The sequence below is a fragment of the Notechis scutatus genome, chromosome 2, assembly GCF_049901735.1.
Source record: "Notechis scutatus isolate UNSWTSFEM ecotype Mainland chromosome 2, rNotScu1.2, whole genome shotgun sequence".
Classification (NCBI taxonomy): Eukaryota; Metazoa; Chordata; class Lepidosauria; order Squamata; family Elapidae; genus Notechis; species Notechis scutatus.
In genome coordinates this window covers 220136597-220155075 of record NC_142010.1, presented here as the reverse complement: position 1 = coordinate 220155075, position 18479 = coordinate 220136597, and the positions used below count along the sequence as shown (strand labels likewise).

The window sequence follows — 18479 nt, the reverse complement described above, 5'->3', positions numbered from 1 at the left end:
TCCATCCAGCCACCTCATTCTCTGCCATCCCTTCTTCTTTTGCCCTCAATCATTCTCAGCATCTGGCTCTTCTTCAATGAATCCTTCCTTCTCATTAGGTGGCCAAAGTATTTTGAGTTTCATCTTCAGGATCTGGACTTCTAGAGACCAGTCAGGGTTGATATCCTCTAGGACTGATCGGTTTGATCGCCTTGCAGTCTAAGGGACTCGGCAAGAGACTTCTCCAGCACCATAGTTCAAAGGCCTCAATTCTTTGTGCTCAGCCTTCTTTATGGTCCAACTTTCACAGCCATACATTGCAATTGGGAAAACCAGAACCTTGACTACAAGCACTTTTGTTGGCAGGGTTATGTCTCTGCTTTTTAGTACGCTGTCTAGATTTGCCATAGCTTTCCTCCCCAGGAGCAAGCATCTTTTAATTTCTTGATTGTAGTCCCCATCTTGGAGCCCAGGAAAATAAAATCTGTCACTTCTGTCATTTCTTCCCCATCTATTTACCAGGAATTTAGAGGGCTGAATGCTATGATCTTTGCTTTCTTAATGTTGATTTTTAAGCCAACTTTTGCATTCTCCTCCTTTACCCACATCAAGAGGCTCTTTAGTTCCTCTTCACTTTCTGCCATTAGAGTGGTATCATCTGCATATCTGAGATTGTTGATATTTCTCCCGGCAATCTTAATTCCAACTTATGATTCATCTAGCCCTGCCTTTCTCATGATGCGCTCGACATATAAGTTAAATAGGCAGGGCAATAGTATACAACCTTGCCAAATTCCTTTCTCAATTTTGAACCAATCAGTGGTTCCATGTCCAGTTCTCACTGTTGCTTCTTAACTCGCATATAGGTTTCTCAAGAGACAAGATGGTCTGGTATACCCATTTCTTTAAGAACTTGCTGCAATTTGTTGTGATCCACACAATCAAGGGCTTTAGCAGTCAATGAAGCTTTAACTAATAAATTCTATCAAAATCATTTGTACAAACTGTTCTGCTTGGTGTGTGCTACAAGTTGTATCCATTCTTCTTTCTAGATTAGCTTCTCTGCAGGTCAGCTCACCTAATTGGAAAAATCTAACGCAGAGATCCTTTGCATGCATCACCACTGAGACTATTGTGTCTAAAAAATGATTTCACAGAGACTTACTATTGGGTCAAAAGGATATAGAAAAACATCATTAAAGCTTGAAAAATTGCTTTCATGGCTTCTTTACAACACAGTATGCTTTTGGAATCTCCACAATCCCGAACCCCACTTTTGCAGCTTTATTTCCTTTGTCAAGACATATTTGAACCCTGGCCTAGCGGACATGCAATACTGCTTTCCTAACCATATCTGGTTAAAGTATTGTTCCTCTAACTGTTGCTTTTCAGTGAGTTCAATAACAACTTTCAAAATTCTCAGCCAGCATAGAAAAGACTATGGATGATTTATAAAATGAAATAATTTTGCACGTCCTCAAGCTGCTTCAAATACATTGTCACACATTTCATTTTAGTATCCAACGATCAGAATAAACTTAATCATTATTATTATGGAAATGAAGAAGAGGCTAGAGTGAAGGAGGACTTGCTGCCCTACCTCTCATGGATTCTGCTCAGTTTATAGCATTACTGTATGCTTCATTGAAGGACACTTGACTGATCATGGACTTATAAAAAGAAGCTGTGCCTGCCCTTGTGGTATTAATGAGGTTCTGCATACAGCAACAGTTTACTTTATTAATGAAATCTTGCTTATATAAATTCTTAGAATTTGCAAGGTCTGCTTGTTCGTGTACTCTGCTCCTTTGGTTCTTGCAATAAAGTTATCAATGTTTGTTGCAGAGCCCATCGCTCATTAGAATTGACAGGGAGGGAGTGGCTCAAGGTCACCTCTGCTTATAGGAGGACTAAAATCTGTGTCCCCCTGCTCATAGTCTAGTATATTTTAAAACACATTAAGAAAATAGAAAAGAGTCATGGTGATGCAGTAGTTAGAATGCAGTATTGCAGGAGTTTGATCCTGACTGGCTCAAGGTTAACTCAGCCTTCCATGGTCAGTAAAATGAGGACCTAGATTGTTGGGAGTGATATGCTGACATTGTAAACTGTTTAGAGAAGGCAGTAAAGTACTGTGAAATGGTGTATAAGTCTAAGCGCTAAGTGCTATTGCTATCCTGGTGAATCAAGGCCAGCTCCCTCTTGGCCTAACTTTTTGTTTTTGACAGTGGCCAACCAGATATCTCTGGGATGCATGCAAGCAGACAATAGTGACATACACTTCAGCAAAATTAAAGAGGATGATTATATGAAACGGATGCAACAAATTAAACTAGATTTGGAGAAATGGAAAGATCTGCAATTGTCATTAACAGGAAGAATAGCTACTATAAAAATGAATGTTTTACCAAGACTATTATATTTATTACAAACAATCCAATAAAATTGGGAAAAATATTTTAAAGAACTAAATAAAATAATAGTAAAATATATTTGGTTAGGGAAAAATGCAAGAATAGGTTTGAAAATGTTGCAATATTCCAAAAAAAGAGCGGGGTTTGGGTTGCCAGATTGGGAATTGTATTATCAGGCCTCAGTCCTTACATAGATGAAAGACTGAATTAATTTGAGACACAAAAGACTATTAACTTTAGAAGAACACGACCTTCAACTAGGTTGGCATGCTTTTTTATGGTATGGGAAGAATAAGATACATAGCTACTTTCAAAGACATTATGTTAGAAATGCATTGTTATCAATATGGGTTAACATTAAAGAACAACGCTGTTTCAAAATACCAGTCTGGCTTTCCACAATGGAAGCATTGATACATCCTAATGTTATTAATATGTAAAAAGTTGTAAGATATACAAATATTTTGAATGAAAAAGGGGAACTAAAACCCAAGCAGGAACTTAGTAGCCAAGGGATGGATATTGCATGGTGGCCACAAATACAGATACAATCTTGATATGAGAAATATGCTAAAATGTATGGTTTTAATAAAGAATTAACAGAATTGGACCAGATATTAATTGGAACGGATGAAAAACTGATAAAGAAAATATATTGTTACTTATTGAATATTAAACTTGAAAGTGAGCAGGTAAAAGGACACAATGATTGTTTGGGCTAAAATTTTTGGATATGCAATAGTACTGGACAAATGGCAGAAATCGTGGGATAGAAATGTTAAATTGACTATGTCAACCACATATAAAGAAAACATGTATAAAATGTTCCATAGATGGAATTTTGCACCAGCAAGACTGGCAAAAAATGTATAAGGATAGATCCACTAAATGTTGGAAGTGCAATCAAATACCTGGTTCATATTACGATATGTGGTAGACATCCTCAAAAGCTAAAAAATATTGGACAAAAATACATACTTGGTTGGAAAAAATGGTAAAACAGAATATAGATCAGTGATGGCAAACCTTTTAGGCACCAAGCGCCCAAACTGCAACCCAAAACTCACTTATTTATTGTGAAGTGCCAATACGCAGGGCACAGTGTTTGCAAGAAATCATCAGTTGTGCTACCCGGATAGCTGACAAGCGCTGCGCACACATGTGCAGCATTTGAAAATCCTTTCCTGTTTTTTCAATCAATTTCAAAAACAGCCAAGAGTCCAGGCAGGCGGTTGGGCCAAAACAGAAGCCAAGAAGATCAGCAGAGAGATCCGGTTCTCTCTCTGCTGATCTTCCCAGATACCACCTCAGCAGAACCCCACCCCTGACGACAAGGCAATTTAACCTGAATAATGTTTTAGTTTAGAAAAAAACTCATGCGAGATCAACTTCTTTTTTCTGAAAAAAAACAACCCACATTAACAGTGCTTTCAATGATACAAATAACTTTTTATTGAAGTTAAAAGTTTGCATTTGGCATGCTTTTGATTAATGTGACTTTTGCTCTTGTATGCATGCTGATAATTTTCTATCCTTGGTTCATATTTTGTAAGTTTGAGAGCAACACATCCTGCATTCATTTTTGGGTATTCAAAGACTCTCTTGGAGTCTACAAAAACATAAAATTCTGGAATTAAAGCTCCATTTTTTAGCTAAAACTTAATTCACACCTGTTAGTTTTAAACAAATAGCTTTGAGTAGTGTGAACGATTGACAGTGTGAGCCTCCAAAGGTCTGAAAAATATATCATTGATTTTTCTTTGGCATTTAAACTAGATATCCAATTTTAAAAAGTGCATCAAGGAGGGACTGGAAAGCCAATTCATACTGAACTGTATTGGGTTTTTTGTTATTTTTTGAATAAAATGAAAATAAAGCAATCCAGTATTTGTACCTAGTTTGGGGAAAGAGATGAAATCTACTTAAGTGTAGAGAATGGTCCATTCCATCTCTTTTCCCATACTAGGTACAAATACTGGATTACTTTCTTTTCATTTTATTCAAATAAGAACAAAAAGAGACCCCCCTCCCCTTTCAGGTGGGGTAAAGTGAGGTCTTGCTTAGATAATTTCCCTTTCCCATAATAAGCAACATTTCATCTCTCCCTCTCCCTCTCTTTCTCTCTCTGTCTCTCTTTCTCCCTTTTTCTTTCATCTCCCTTTCTCCCTCTTTCTCTCTTTCTCCCCTTTCTCTCTTCCACCCTCTCTTCCTTTTTCTTTTATCTCCCTTTCTCCCTCTTTCTCTCTTTCACCCTCTCTCTTCCTTTTTCTTTTATCCCCCTTTCTCCCTCTTTCTCTCTCTCTTTCCTTCTCCCTATCTTTCTCTCTGTGTCTCTCTTTCTCCCGTTCTCCCTCTCTTTCTCTCTCCCTCTCCTTCTCCCTATCTTTCTCTGTGTGTCTCTCTTTCTCCCTTTCTCCCTCTCTTTCTCCCAGTTCTCTGGCTACACACACTGTTGCCTGGAGATGAATCGAGGGCGGGGAGGGCGAAGCCTTCTGTAGCCATCCCCACACGGCTCCTGAACTGACACCTGTGACAGAGGGAGACCGAGAGCAGGAAGCCGAGCTTTGGATTGCGGTGGGCATTAAAGTACCCAGTAGTGGCACTTCCTTAGCCACGACTGCTGGGCGAGAGAAAAGACGTCGGGCTTCGCCCCCACAAAGGGGAACAGCAGCGATCGCAGACAGACCCAGCTGGCTGTGAAGGTGGGATGCTTCTCCCATCTCCCCAACTTTTCCTCCTCGCTTTTCCCCTCAGCTGCAGGGCTAGTCAATCACCTCAAAAATGCGGATCCTCCTGTACATGGAGAAGAGGCGCTGAGAGACGAGGCGGGAGGGAAGGGGCTTTTGGAAGGTAAAGGGGATTAAATTGCAACCTTTCTCTGCGCTCAAGGGGAGTCACTTCACGTGACCGTGGCTTTCTTTCCTGCTTAGAAATAGAGGTCTGGCTGATTGGGATTTTTTTTGTTTCGAAGCTAAGCTAAATGGGAGCTTTAAACGAGACATAGGGGTGACCGGGCAGGTGGGCAGGAGTGGGGCCAAGCAGGGCAGGGGTGGTTTTTTCCTGAAGTCTCCCAAGCAAATCCGCATCGTGGCTGCTGCCTCCTGCCTCCGCGCATTGAGGAGGCTGAGCAGCAGAGGGATGAGCGCGGAACTCCTGAGTTGCAGGAAGCGGCTGCCAGCGATGCCCAAGATGTTGCGAAGGGGAGGCTTGACCTCTCCAGGAGCTGCAAAGGAGAGGGTGCAATCGCCCAAGCTCCCCACCCCATGAGCCACAACACGCTCGCTGCCTCTCGCCAAGCTGCCTCCTTCCTGATGGGCGTGCGAGCACTTCTGGCGAGGAAAAGAAGCGCGGTGGGACGAGACTTAGGAGGTGCCAGAGGGGAGGGGAGCGCTTTGAGGCTCCTGGGGTAGGTTGGGGGAGCGTGGGAGATCGCACTCTCCCTTCGCTGGCCAGGGGACACCTGGGAAGAGCTCCAATGCCGCGATCTCCCACGTGGTACCCTCCCTCTCCGTTTATCATCCATTACCAACACAGGTGCGCTGCAGACCACAGGCCTTTCCTGGTGGCAGCAGCAGCGGCATGAGCGGGAGAGAGGGGCAGGGATACCCACTCCTCCTCTGCCAGAATCGCACTCCAGGCAGCGTCCAGCCAGCCATGACTGACCTCCCCCCGCACCCCAGCTCACGTGAATCCCAGGCCTTTCCTGCGGCGTTGTTAAAAACCACTGGGGGCATGAGGTGGGCACAGGAGAGAAATCAGTGGCAGTGATCCTGGCTTGCAATAGGGAGGATGCAGGCACTGACAGCAAATGAGCCAGGAGTGGGAGTAGCTGGGCCTGGGCTGTGGCAAGCAAGGGGGTGGGGTCACAAAGTCAACAACTTACCAAAAGTTATGCAGTCAAGCGAGGAGTCAGGGCAAGCAGCCAGGAAGGCAGGCAAGCAAACATGCAAGCAAGCGGCAATGACAACAAGCAAGGAGCAGGAACCAGAGCAGCCAAAGAACCGTTAGGCAGTGCGCATGACTCTGGAGGTGGGAGAGGCAGATAGGGTGGGGCGGGCCAAGCTAGTGAGGCAAAAAGTTAATGTTTTTGCAAATAGGATGGGGGAGGTCAGTGTGATCTACAGACCCAAAAATCAGCTGGGAGGTGCGCATGTGCAGTAGAGCTAAGTTGGGCTGACCACTGGCGTGCCTGGAGAGAGAGTTCTGCTTGCCACCTGTGGCACGTGTGCCACCTGTGGCACACATGCCATAGGTTCGCCATCATAGATATAAATTGTTATTATAGTATGAATGTTATTGTGATGCAAACATTTTGATTATGATTGCCAAAAACAATTGTACCCAGACAACACACTGTTTTATTGAAATGGAATTTTTATATGTTATACAAATAAAATAAATTAAACATTAAAAAAATAGTGACATACACTTCTATCACCATTGTTCATCCCAAGATATTCGAGGTATGTTACTTCTAGTTTGCCTTCCTTTATATACATTTAACACCATCAAAGTTAGTGACAGTCATTATACCATGTGACAATAATTTCCACTGGCTAGTTTATGTTTTAGAACAGACTTTGGCAATCTGGTGTTTAAACAGTTGAAATTATATTTCCCATCATTCAACTATAATTATGCTGACTGGAATTAATAAGAATTTGCCATTCAGAAATTCTGGAAAATTCACTTTGGCTATGCCTGCCTAAGAATAAGCTGCTGAAATTTAAATAACTGTATTTTTTCAAACTTGTAAAGGAATAATTTTGTCAAATATTCAAGTCATGTTCCTTCTAGTTTATTTAAAATTAAAAAACTAGAAGGAACATGACCTGAACATTTGATAAAATTATTCCTTTACAAGTTTGAAAAATTACAGTTATTTAAATGGTATTTAAATGGTATTTAAAAACACCATAACATAAGCTAAGCAAATTAAAATTATTTTGTTTTATGGAACACCAGGAAGACAGATATAAAAGTGAGAAAATGAAAATGGTAACATGAATAGAATAAATCAAAATATTCAGGCTGAATATTTGGCAGGCTGAAAATCCAGATTAATGAATGGATTTAACACAATAATTACTTATACCCAGCATCCTTGAAAGAGGTTATTGTTTAACAGGACATATCGAGGCTGGTTTCCAGACTTCCGGTGGCGCTTCCGCCACTGATGGTTCAGAGACCGCGTTCGTGCGCGGCTCTGGTCCGTGTTTCCCTTGTCGGAAGGGTCCCTATGGGACTGGTGTCATCCTGACCCACCTTGGAGGGGTGGGCGAAGAGGGGAAGACCATCAGTTGGGTTGAGGGGAGCCGCATCTCCTCTCCCTGGCTAGGTATTACTCCCCTAGAAGACAGGGAGAAATGGCAGTCTAAAATGGCTGCCCTGAACACGGAAAGCTGCCAGGACTTAAGTTTTGTGCTGGAGCGGTGTGGCGAGCGACATGCAACCAGATAAAAGAACTTGATTTTCTCTTAACAACTCCGAGAAGTAGAAAGAAAGTGCCCTCGCATAAGAGTAACACAGCGGCAAACAGAAAAAAAGAGGAAAATACAAGGTAAACAAAAATTGGTTCATAAAAAGCTACAATGAACCAAACTTCGAATACTATAAATTGGCATTAATTAGGCTTTGGATTAAATGCTGGACTTGTCTGGATTTGGTTAATATTAAGAAATTAATTGGGGAAATGGTTGGAAACTAATGTTTAATATAATTAAAAGAGAAAAGAAAAATACTTTAAAAAGTGGAAAGTGATACAGAGCGCCATCTAATGGTCAAAGATTTTTTTCCCTACAAATTATATGGAAATTTACTGAAATAATAAGAACCCTGGAAATTTTGAAAAAAGGGGAAGAAACTCTACCAAGAGGATATACAAAAGCAATTCCCTGGGATTGTTGGGTGTTGATTGTGACAGAGACAGAAGAATTAACAAAAGAAATAAAGATTAAAAAAAGAGGCTGGTTTCCAGTGAGGCTTAAAAATCACAGCTGTGTTCATCGACCTTACTAAAGCATATGATACCGTGTTGAAGAAGGGTCTACTTTACAAACTGAGTTACATCATCCCCTGTAAAATCCTCTATCACCTAATAAACAATATGCTCAGCGATAGATCCTTTCACATCTCAACAACGGGCTTCTACAAGGTTCTGTATTGGTACCCACACTGTTTAATCTTTATATCTCAGATATGCCAGCTACAAGGGGACATAAATTTGGATATGCAGATGACCTGGCCCTAGCAGTGCAAGATAAAAACTTGGAAGTATTGGACTGCTTCCTCTCTGAGGACCTGAAGTCCCTTGGAAAATTCTTTGCTGACTGAAGACTCATATCCAGAGTCAGCAAAATGATGACTACCTGTTTCCATCTCAACAACAAACTCGCCAATGCCACCCCAAAGGCTTACCTGAATAACAATCTACTCCCTTATGATCTTCATCCCAAATAACTCGGAGTAACTTTGGATTGGACTCTCTCCTATATGAAACACCTAGACAACATGTCCACTAAAATCAATACCAGGAGCAACTTACTCCAGAAACTAACAGGATCAAGATAGGGAGCCTTAGCCTATACTCTCAGAATATTAGCACTAGGGTTGGTCTACTCCACAGCTGAATACTGCGTCCCTGTTTGGCTTAACAGCTGCCACAGTAGCAAGATCTATGCTAGACTAAATGATACAATGAGGATCAAAGGCAGTTGCATAAAATCTAGACCTACTTGCTGGCTTCCCGTCTTGAGCTACATTGCACCACCAGCTGTATGAAGGCAGGAAGCTTTAGTGAAGGAGTACAACAAAATTATCAGAAACCCAGTTCTTCCTGTGTACTCTGAACTTCCACATCTATCAATTGGCAGGCTTAAATCCAGAAAGCCCTCTCTGGCACTTGCTCAACATCTGTCTAACAACTTTGACATCAACACACAGTGGAAAGCCAAATGGGCTGCTGAACACCCGGATATAGGCAGCTATGTAGATGAACGTACACAAAATATGCCAGGTTTTGCCCTTCCTTGCCAGCATTGGTCAACTCTGAACAGGATCCATACCCAACATGGTGTCTACCAGGACTCATTGTTTAAGTGGGTCTTGTCTCTGGCCCTCAGTGTGACTGTAGTGCTTCTTGACAAAATATCCATCACATTGTGTCCGAATGTCCATCAAGAGCTTACACTGGCCCTGTGTCTGATTTTTTTCAACATAGACCACTCTGTCCTTGAATAGCTGGGTGGACTGGACATTAACATTTGAACCACTATAAGTCAACGTAATTGCCATACGCTAAATAAATACATACATTTAATAAATAATAAGCAGAATTAGAAATAATTGCTTGAATAAGGGATTATTCTTTTATTATTTGGACATTTATCAAATAAATTTTTGGAATGTTATTATTTTTTATCTGGATAACACTGAATATGAAGAGTACTTCTACAGTAAGTACAATAATGTTTCTTTTTTGTTTATTATTTTTAACAGTTTTTTCCATTTCCAACATCCGCTTATGTTTGGTATCTCAGGTACAACAGCTATTTATATTTGGTATATATAAAATTAATGTCTGCTAAAAATTTTGACACTTATGTTTTAAATTAATTTAACATTGATTTATTTTTAAATGTTATTTTTAAACATTACTATTATAACATTATTAAACATAACATTGCAGAAAATTTTACCTAAGCCTATGCAAAGAATGCCATTTTATCCTAAACACAACATAGGGGCCTAAATTAAATAGTCCAAAATTATTCAACAATTATAAAATGGGATATGTGAATGAAAGCTTATAATACTACATTAATTTTTATTCAACTATAAGATATATATTAAATGCGTACAAAAATATTCCCCAGGAAGTAAATGTTCTACATTTGTTTTTCCAAACAGTTTTTCCTTACAATACAATGTTGAATTTCAGGACCTATGTATTATTGAAATTTGTGCAGATCTTCTACCTAATTTTTTGTTGTTGTTAAACCAAGTATTTATATTTTATAGAAGCATTTTATATGAGCTCTTAGCATTTTGTAATTCGATGCAATGTTTTAGTATGTACACTTAATAAATAAGCATGAATAGAGCAACTGATGAAAGAGAATTACAAATAAACTAGGCCATTAACTTAACTAGGTCAGAAAGATCCTGACATTTCAAAAACTATGTTTCCAATTGATTTTGGAAAAACTGTATTATATACATTTAAATTGCTTTGGAAACATTTTAAACTACACTCTGCGTTGTTCTTTGCCTTCTTCTAAACAATTTGAAATGTTAATTCATCGATGTTTAAGATTTGAGAGAAATGATTTCTAGATAACTGTAACTGGATAATAAAGAGCTTATTCGTTTTTTTTTCTTGCACATAGAAACAAGCAATGTTATATACTTTAGGATCCTAAACTGAATTTCAATGACAGGTCTCATTAGAGGAGTCAGATGAACAGTATCTCTCCCATAAACAATATGATGGGACATAACGTACAGAAACCTATACCAAAGCAGTCATCACCAAGGTCAACAACTACTGGGTTTGATATTGTAATTTCTGGACATCTGGTGACACGTGGGCCACATGACTCAGGACTGGTGCCTGAAAAACCAGGACCAGCAACTGCAGGATTACTGGAAGAAAAAGAGTTTACCCACTGGAAATATACAAAGATTGGAACAGTGGTGGTATTCAGCCAGTTCGCAATGGATCGGGCAAACCGGTAGCAAGAATTTGGTGTGGGTCGTCAAACTGGTAGTAAGTTCTGGCTGGCCACGCCCGCCTGCCTGACATTTGCCTAAGGTATTTCTTTCTTTTTTTCCCCCTCCCGACAATCAGCTGTAGATAAGATCAGCTGTGCCGGGATTTCCCTTGCTGAGGCCCAGGAAAGCAAAAAATGGAGGGAGGAACTCAGCCCCCCCTCCATTTTTTGCCTTCCAGAGTCCCAGAGGAGCCTTAGGGGAGCAAAAACGCCCCCCAGAGGCTTTTCTGAGGCTTGGAGTGAGCTTGGAGGGGTGTTGCATGCCTATCCCATGCTCTGTTCCTTTTTTTTCCAGAGCCCCAGAGGAGCTTTAGGGGAGCAAAAACAACCCCCCCTAGAGGGTCTGTGGCTAGGAAGCTCCCAACAACAGGTGAGGGCTGCAAAAAAAGCCACACCCACCCAGTCACTTGGCCACGCCCACCAAGCCACACCCACAGAACCGGTAGTAAAAGTTTTTGAATCCCACCACCTGATTGGAAACAAAGAAATAATGATTTGCTATTACAAATCAAGTCCAATAGGAAGAGGATACCTGAAAAGAATGCACCAATTGAAAATTGATTAATATCTGGCAAAATCTACCTGATAATCAAGAGGCAACACCAGGCAACTATAGATCAGTTACCCTACTTATCAACAACTTTCAAATTGCTGGTTTGGTAGCTGATGCAGCTTCTAGTTGAAAACAACCTCTTTCCATGTGAGCAGAAACGAAATCACTCTTTCAGTAGATAAACAAAAGTTCAGTTCCTAATTGAAAAGTTTGGATTTTGATTTTGGAAAACTGTAAGGAAAGGAAGGAAGACCAACTCAAACTTAATTTGAATTGATTACAAGAAAGCATTGGACTCCCTGCCACATAATTGGATAATCAAGTGTGCAGAAATAATAAAAGTCAGTTGAAACATCAAAAACTTTGTGGAAAAAAATTGACGACACAATGGAAGACACAGTTGATGGTTTATGGTGACAGACTGGGAGAGATTAATATCAAGAGAGGAGTCTTTCAAGGAGACTCAGTCTCACCCCTACTGTTTGTCACGGCATTGATTCCTCTGTCAACAATACTAAATAAATTACACCATGGCTATCAAACATCAAAAACATTTGCTAGGCTGTCCCTATTGCCTTTACATGAATGTGATTTGAAGCTGTATGGAAAAATACCATCTTAAGTATAATCACTGCTGAACACTGTCCAAAGATACTACCAAGATATTGCAAATGAATTTTGCATGGACAAATGTGCCATCTTTATCATCACCAAGGGGAAAAATCATAAAAAATTGAAGGAATCAAGATGGTCTTTGGAAATATCAAGTGTCTGGATGATGACGATCACTACAGCTTCCTGGGAATCCTTCAAGCTGACATCAAGCACACTGAAGTCAAGAAGAAGGTTGGTAGTGAAGAAGGTTAGAAGAATGAAGAAGATCTTAAAGTCCCAACTCAGTGATGAAAATATCATTAAGGTGATTGATGCCTGGATAATAATGCCTAGATAATTAGCCTGGATAAATAATCATTAGATACACAACTGGAATAGTGGACCGAACTCAAGCAGAGCTAAAAGCCCAGGATAGAAAAACCAGAAAAATAATGTTAATAATCATGCCGTTCATCTGTGCAGCAACTTTGACAGACTATTTGGGTATGAAATGTTGCAAGTACAGCAGATAGATGAAGAAAAAAGGGCACTGGAAGAATGTCTGTAGGACAGTGAGGAAGATGCACCATTAAAATTTACTAAATATATCATGAGGTCAAATTAGCCTTTAAGAAAGACCAAATGAAGAGAAGAAAAGAGATATGGCAAGGCAAAGTACTACCTGGCCAGTATAATAAACAAATAAATAATAAAACTATCAGGCAAAGCAGATAACAACAAGACCTGGCAATGACTAAGAGCAGGAAAATTGTTGAAAGAGATAGAGGGGCTGATTCTGTCTGCACAAGACCAAACCTTAAAGACAAACAAATATGAAATCAAAATTGAGAAGACAGCAACAAATAGCAAATGCTGTCTCTGTAAAGAGGCTGAAGATATAGTGGACATCTATTCAGTTGCTGCAAGAAGATTGCAGACTGATTTCAAATAACAGCATGACAAACTTAGCAACAGCGGTGCATTGGAATATCTACAAGAAATAACTCTATAAACGAAAACTGGTGGGACCACCCAACAGCATGTGCGTGTGTGTGCCTGCCTGCCTGTCTATCTTTCTGTCATATGCTACCTATTCCCAGGTTAATCCATCTGGACCAAGCATCCCAGGAGAAATTGCTGATGTTCTGCAATGTACATAGTGCTGAGAGTGGCAGGCGCTGAGGCTCACAGTGACAGAATCGTCTTACAGTATAGGCCCTTGCTTGGAAATCATACTCATTTCTAGCTTTTGGGACATTATTGAAAATGAATTTGTTCTGGAAATATGAAGAAGTATAATAAAGCACCTAAGAGGGACTAAAGTGTGCTTAGTTTTTGTGATAGCAACCCTAATTTTAAAAATCATCTTAATTTTGCCCTGTCCACAGATAAATGTCCACAGATTTTTTTTTGCTTTGAGAAGCCTCTTTGGATATGCATAATTACCTATGAGATTCTTTGCCTTAGGCCTATCTGTAAAGTTCCACATTTCACATATTTTTCTTCATATAAATTGCTTATATAAACTACCATATCTTTCGCACTATAAAATGCTCTGGACTATAAGACGCACATTACCTTTAGAGGAGGAAAACAAGAAAAAAAATCTGTCTCTACCTCCCAGCTTCCATTTGGTATTCATCTGGCTAGCGTCCTTGCAGCAAACAGCCTGATCAGCTTCAGCACATTATCGCAGCTCCAGCACATGGTTCGTCAGGGCTCCGCTCCATTGCACCTACCACTGATCAACTGAGTTGAGCTGCCACCGCCGCCAGGGAACACTGGAGCCTTAATGATCATGTAATCTCATTCTTTATTATTATAAAACTCAATGATCATGAGGTGTTGTGACTAAACTTGAACCATTGTTCCAATGAATCAAATTCCATAATGTAGCTAGTGGATATTATAGGTGTTCTTATTTTGGTAGCTTCCAGCATAACAGCAATTTTCAATAGAAAACAGGGCAAGATGTCATTTTAGATATGTGTTTATTTATAAAACTAAATATTATTATGGTATACTCAGCTTTCAGATAATAGGCGATAAGAGAATAGAGAATAAAGCCAGTACATGGTTTTCTGGTTTGTAATATTACATATGCCATATTTTTCACACTATAAGACGCACTTCTCTCCCCCCCACAAAAGTGGGTGGAAATGTCTGCGCATCTTATAGAGTGAATATTGCGGTGGGAGAGGAGGTTGGTGTGCTGCTGCCACCGGGGAATGCTGGAGCCTTTGCTGCCGAGCAGCTGATTGGTGGTTGAATCGGTCTCCCGGAATACCTCTGATCAGTTGTTCTAGGCAGCGGGGATTGCTATGGGTGCCTATTGCTGCCCACCGCCGATCACTGCTGCCTGGTCACCGTCCACTCTTTTGGCGCCAATCACCACCACCAATTGGCAGTGAATAGGCGGTGGCAATCAGGCAGATGGTGAACGAATCTAATTTATTAGAACAATGGATCAAGTTTAGCTACCACATCATATGATCATTGAATTTTATAATAATAAAGCATGAGATTACATGATCATTAACTGAGTTTTATAATAAAGCATGAGATTTAAACTGACAAATCAGTACTAAAATGAGGGAAGCTATAATGAGGCACGCAGCTTCAAATCATAATTTACCTATTCACTTGTAACTTCAAACTTGCTGCTTATATGTTCATTTTTTCCCTTTGAAATTACATATTCCATGTTTAAACAGAAAAACATTGACATTTTGATATTTAGTATTTAAATTATCAAAATTTTAAAACTATTTTAAGTTTAATAAATCATACAGGACTTTTCAGTAAGTTTAAAGTTTGACTGTATTTATCAATACTACTAAAACCCCCTTTGTCATGACTTTTAACTGGGCAAATGGTGGATAGGATAACAATTTTTGAACCAAGGTGCCACAAATGGGCTAACATACAAAAATGTATCCAAACTTTGGGAATGACACCTAGAGGATTGAAATTAGGGGAAGTTGTGGCTGCTTCAGTGCTTCTGGCTATTACTGCTGCAATCATGTGATCGTCATTTTCAACATATTGTGATAATTTCCCAGCTAATCTCACAATTCCTCCCTCCTCCCCAGACCCAGCAGCTGGCACTTATCTGCTTTCTAGGCGAGACAGGGCAGGGCAGGGCAGGGCAGGGCAGAAGATTTTCGATTCCTTGCCAGATTCCCATAAGGAAACATTAAGAGAAAGCTTACAGGAAGTCACTGTTTCCACTCCTTTTTTGCCCACCCTTGTCATTTGTTTCTCTTTTAAGAGAATTTCTCTGTAACAATGACCCAAAGAACACGAGTTGTCCAGATTAATTTTCAGAAGTACTTCCAGGTTCTACAAAAGCCATAGTACAGGGAACATCTAAACAATCTCAAATCTCTTCTGACTGTTCATCAGATTGCCTGCCACTCTGCCTTAACATCTAATTGGGGCATTTAAAGCACTAACAATGAATGAGTTGCCTTCTAGGCTATAGGAGGAGACACAATTTAAAATGGGGCATCATTACCTCTAGTGAATCCTATTTGACGCCATTTATGCCCCAGGACCTGCATCCACCAAAGTCACTATTTATTCTATATACCCAGGGAAAAAAGTAAGAAGGGAAAAATATTACATACCATAATCTGTGATCTTACATGATACCAAATAAAGTTCTTTCAAATTCTGTCCTTCTTTAGCAATGACCTCCACACATCTGCAATACATACAAATCTAGATTAAACAAAGTTTGTATAGATTTTATTTGACTGAAAATCGAGTGGCTATTAGACTTTCGAATGTCATTGACTAGTGGATGAAATTTAAACTTTAGCTTAATGTGTATACATTCTGATATATTTCAAAATATATAGCTTCTCTATTTTTCAGAATTCCAAAAATTTGACATATTTTAAAATGTTCAATACTATAATGTTTTCTATCTCATTTTATTCTTAATTACAAGATATTAAAGAAATGGTTCCAAATTAGTAACATCTTACTATCTGCATTTCTATCTGCATTTCAATATTTTTTTTAAAAAAGACACTCAAAATTGTTTTTATTTTGAAGTATTATTATATTTTATTTTAAACATTTAATCAGATTACCTTGCAGTAGCTACCACTATAGATTTGGACTCTCAATTTTTTCTTGTATGCCTGAGTCAGTTTTACTGATGTCAGCAAACATTAGGGCTGAAATATGTTTACTTGTAGAATAATATTTTAATTGAAAAGAATATTTTGATTTTAATTCTCTTGTTGATTACTAGAAGAATGGTATAAATCTGAATTTTACATTATTTTGTTCAATTATATGAGATGAATAATCAAAACTATACATTTAAGCAATTGTAGAAATTTAAATATTTTCTTTTCATAGTAAACAATTATTTTATTGCTAAAACAATTTACAATTCAAAACAGACAACAATTTTAATTAACTAATATTGTCTTCTACATTTCTCTCTATATTTATTATCCTGAAAATCATTTCAGTGACACAGAATTGTTTTTCTATTATTAAATGAGTATAGCTAGGGAAAACGGCAACAATGTTAAATTATAAACCAAATTATATTGTCTACTGTAAAGACCTTCTCAAAAATTTAAGGCCGAAACATGTACTATTCAACAAATTATCAATACTATAGATAAGGTGAACTGCATTGCTTTTTACATGTTCTTCTAATCTTACTGATATCAGCTGATATTTAGTCGTATTAAAAGTAAGGTATATCTACAACAAGCCTTAAAAAAAGTTAAAGCACGGAATACTGCTATGTATTGTCACAAAATATTCTCAACATTCAATTTATTTTAATGTTAAGCATACTGAAATGTCTTAAAATATATGACTTTTTGATATGTGTGCAAAATTTAAATGCTAAATATGTATTTAAAAATAATTTAAAAGGGATCCATTTTTCATTACAATTTGTACATTATTCTGAGAAGTCTTCCAAATGCTCAGTGTTTACCTATTGGATAAAATATGTTAATGAAACTGTAAAATACATGCTATCAAATTGAGTCAAAAGGAGTTTGAATTATGGGAAATAATTGTCTATTCTATATGCACACATAGTCTTTATGTTTTGGACTATCTTGCAAAAGCCTGGAACATGGCATTAGTGACAACTGAAATGAACTAATGAGGAAATATGACTACACAGCTTGCAAGAAAAGTGGTCCTTGGAGACCTTGTTACTGTTTGTGATGCATTTCAGCTAATAAAAGCTGCCAGACATTGGTTCAGAATATTTCACTTTTTTAAAAATGGAGTTTCAATCATCTTAGCAGTATGAAAGGAAATGACACAATTAGAAATAGAATCTGATGAGACTTGCAATGACTAGCTGAAAAACAGTTCTCTGATCACTGTTACTTTTACAGGAACTATAATTTTCTAAAGTGAAAAAAACTTTAAGATATAAAAAAGAAAACATGAACTGGAAAATATTTAACTCTAAAGATGTTTTATGTCTTAACGCAAGAAAACATATATTTTGAGCTGAATGTATGTGCATATCATACCTATCATAATATTTCTTTGATGATCTGTAATCATTCGCTGGTAATTTACAATTGCTAATCATTACTGGTTTTCTGAAATTGAATGACATTTTCCCAGCGGTTCTTTTTCAAGAGAGCAACTGGACTTTATTTTTCTTGAAGAAGTTTCTTCTCATCCAAGACACCTCTTCAATTCAATCTCAATTATGGAGGATGGAAAGATTTATATTCCTTGCAGTCATCTGGTCGTTAGCACTCATTCTGAGAGTCATTGAGGCTACTTGGAGGTTTATCTGGGCCCTCAGGGTTACCTAAATAGTGCAAATAGGTGTGGAATCTTGGAACTGCTGAAAGAACTGTGTTAAACAGGAGATACAATAGGTGGTATCATATCGCTTCCCCTTTATTGACATAGAGCTCTTCAATCTTAATGTAGATGGCTTCTTTGAACCCCCCCCCCTTTCAAACAGCAGTCCTCACTGTGCAGAATATGGCCTTTGCTGTCTTCAAAAGAGTGACCTTTGTCTTGCAAATGCAGATGGACTGCTGAATCTTGTCCTGATGGGTTTGTTCTCCTATATTGTGCCATGCATTTGTGAAGTGGTTGTTTTGTTTCTCAAATATATAGATACATGTCTTACTGCACTGTACTGCATAGATT

At 38.7% G+C, this 18479-nt stretch overlaps 1 protein-coding gene across 1 annotated transcript in view; it reads right to left on the bottom strand.

The window, feature by feature from the left end:
- Positions 1-18479, bottom strand: part of FBXL17 (F-box and leucine rich repeat protein 17) — a 182201-nt gene that overhangs the window by 42545 nt on the left and 121177 nt on the right. Inside the window, exon 7 of the mRNA XM_026673000.2 lies at positions 15941-16017. Within this exon, the coding sequence (XP_026528785.1) occupies positions 15941-16017 (77 nt within the window). The remainder of the gene's footprint in view (positions 1-15940; positions 16018-18479) is intronic.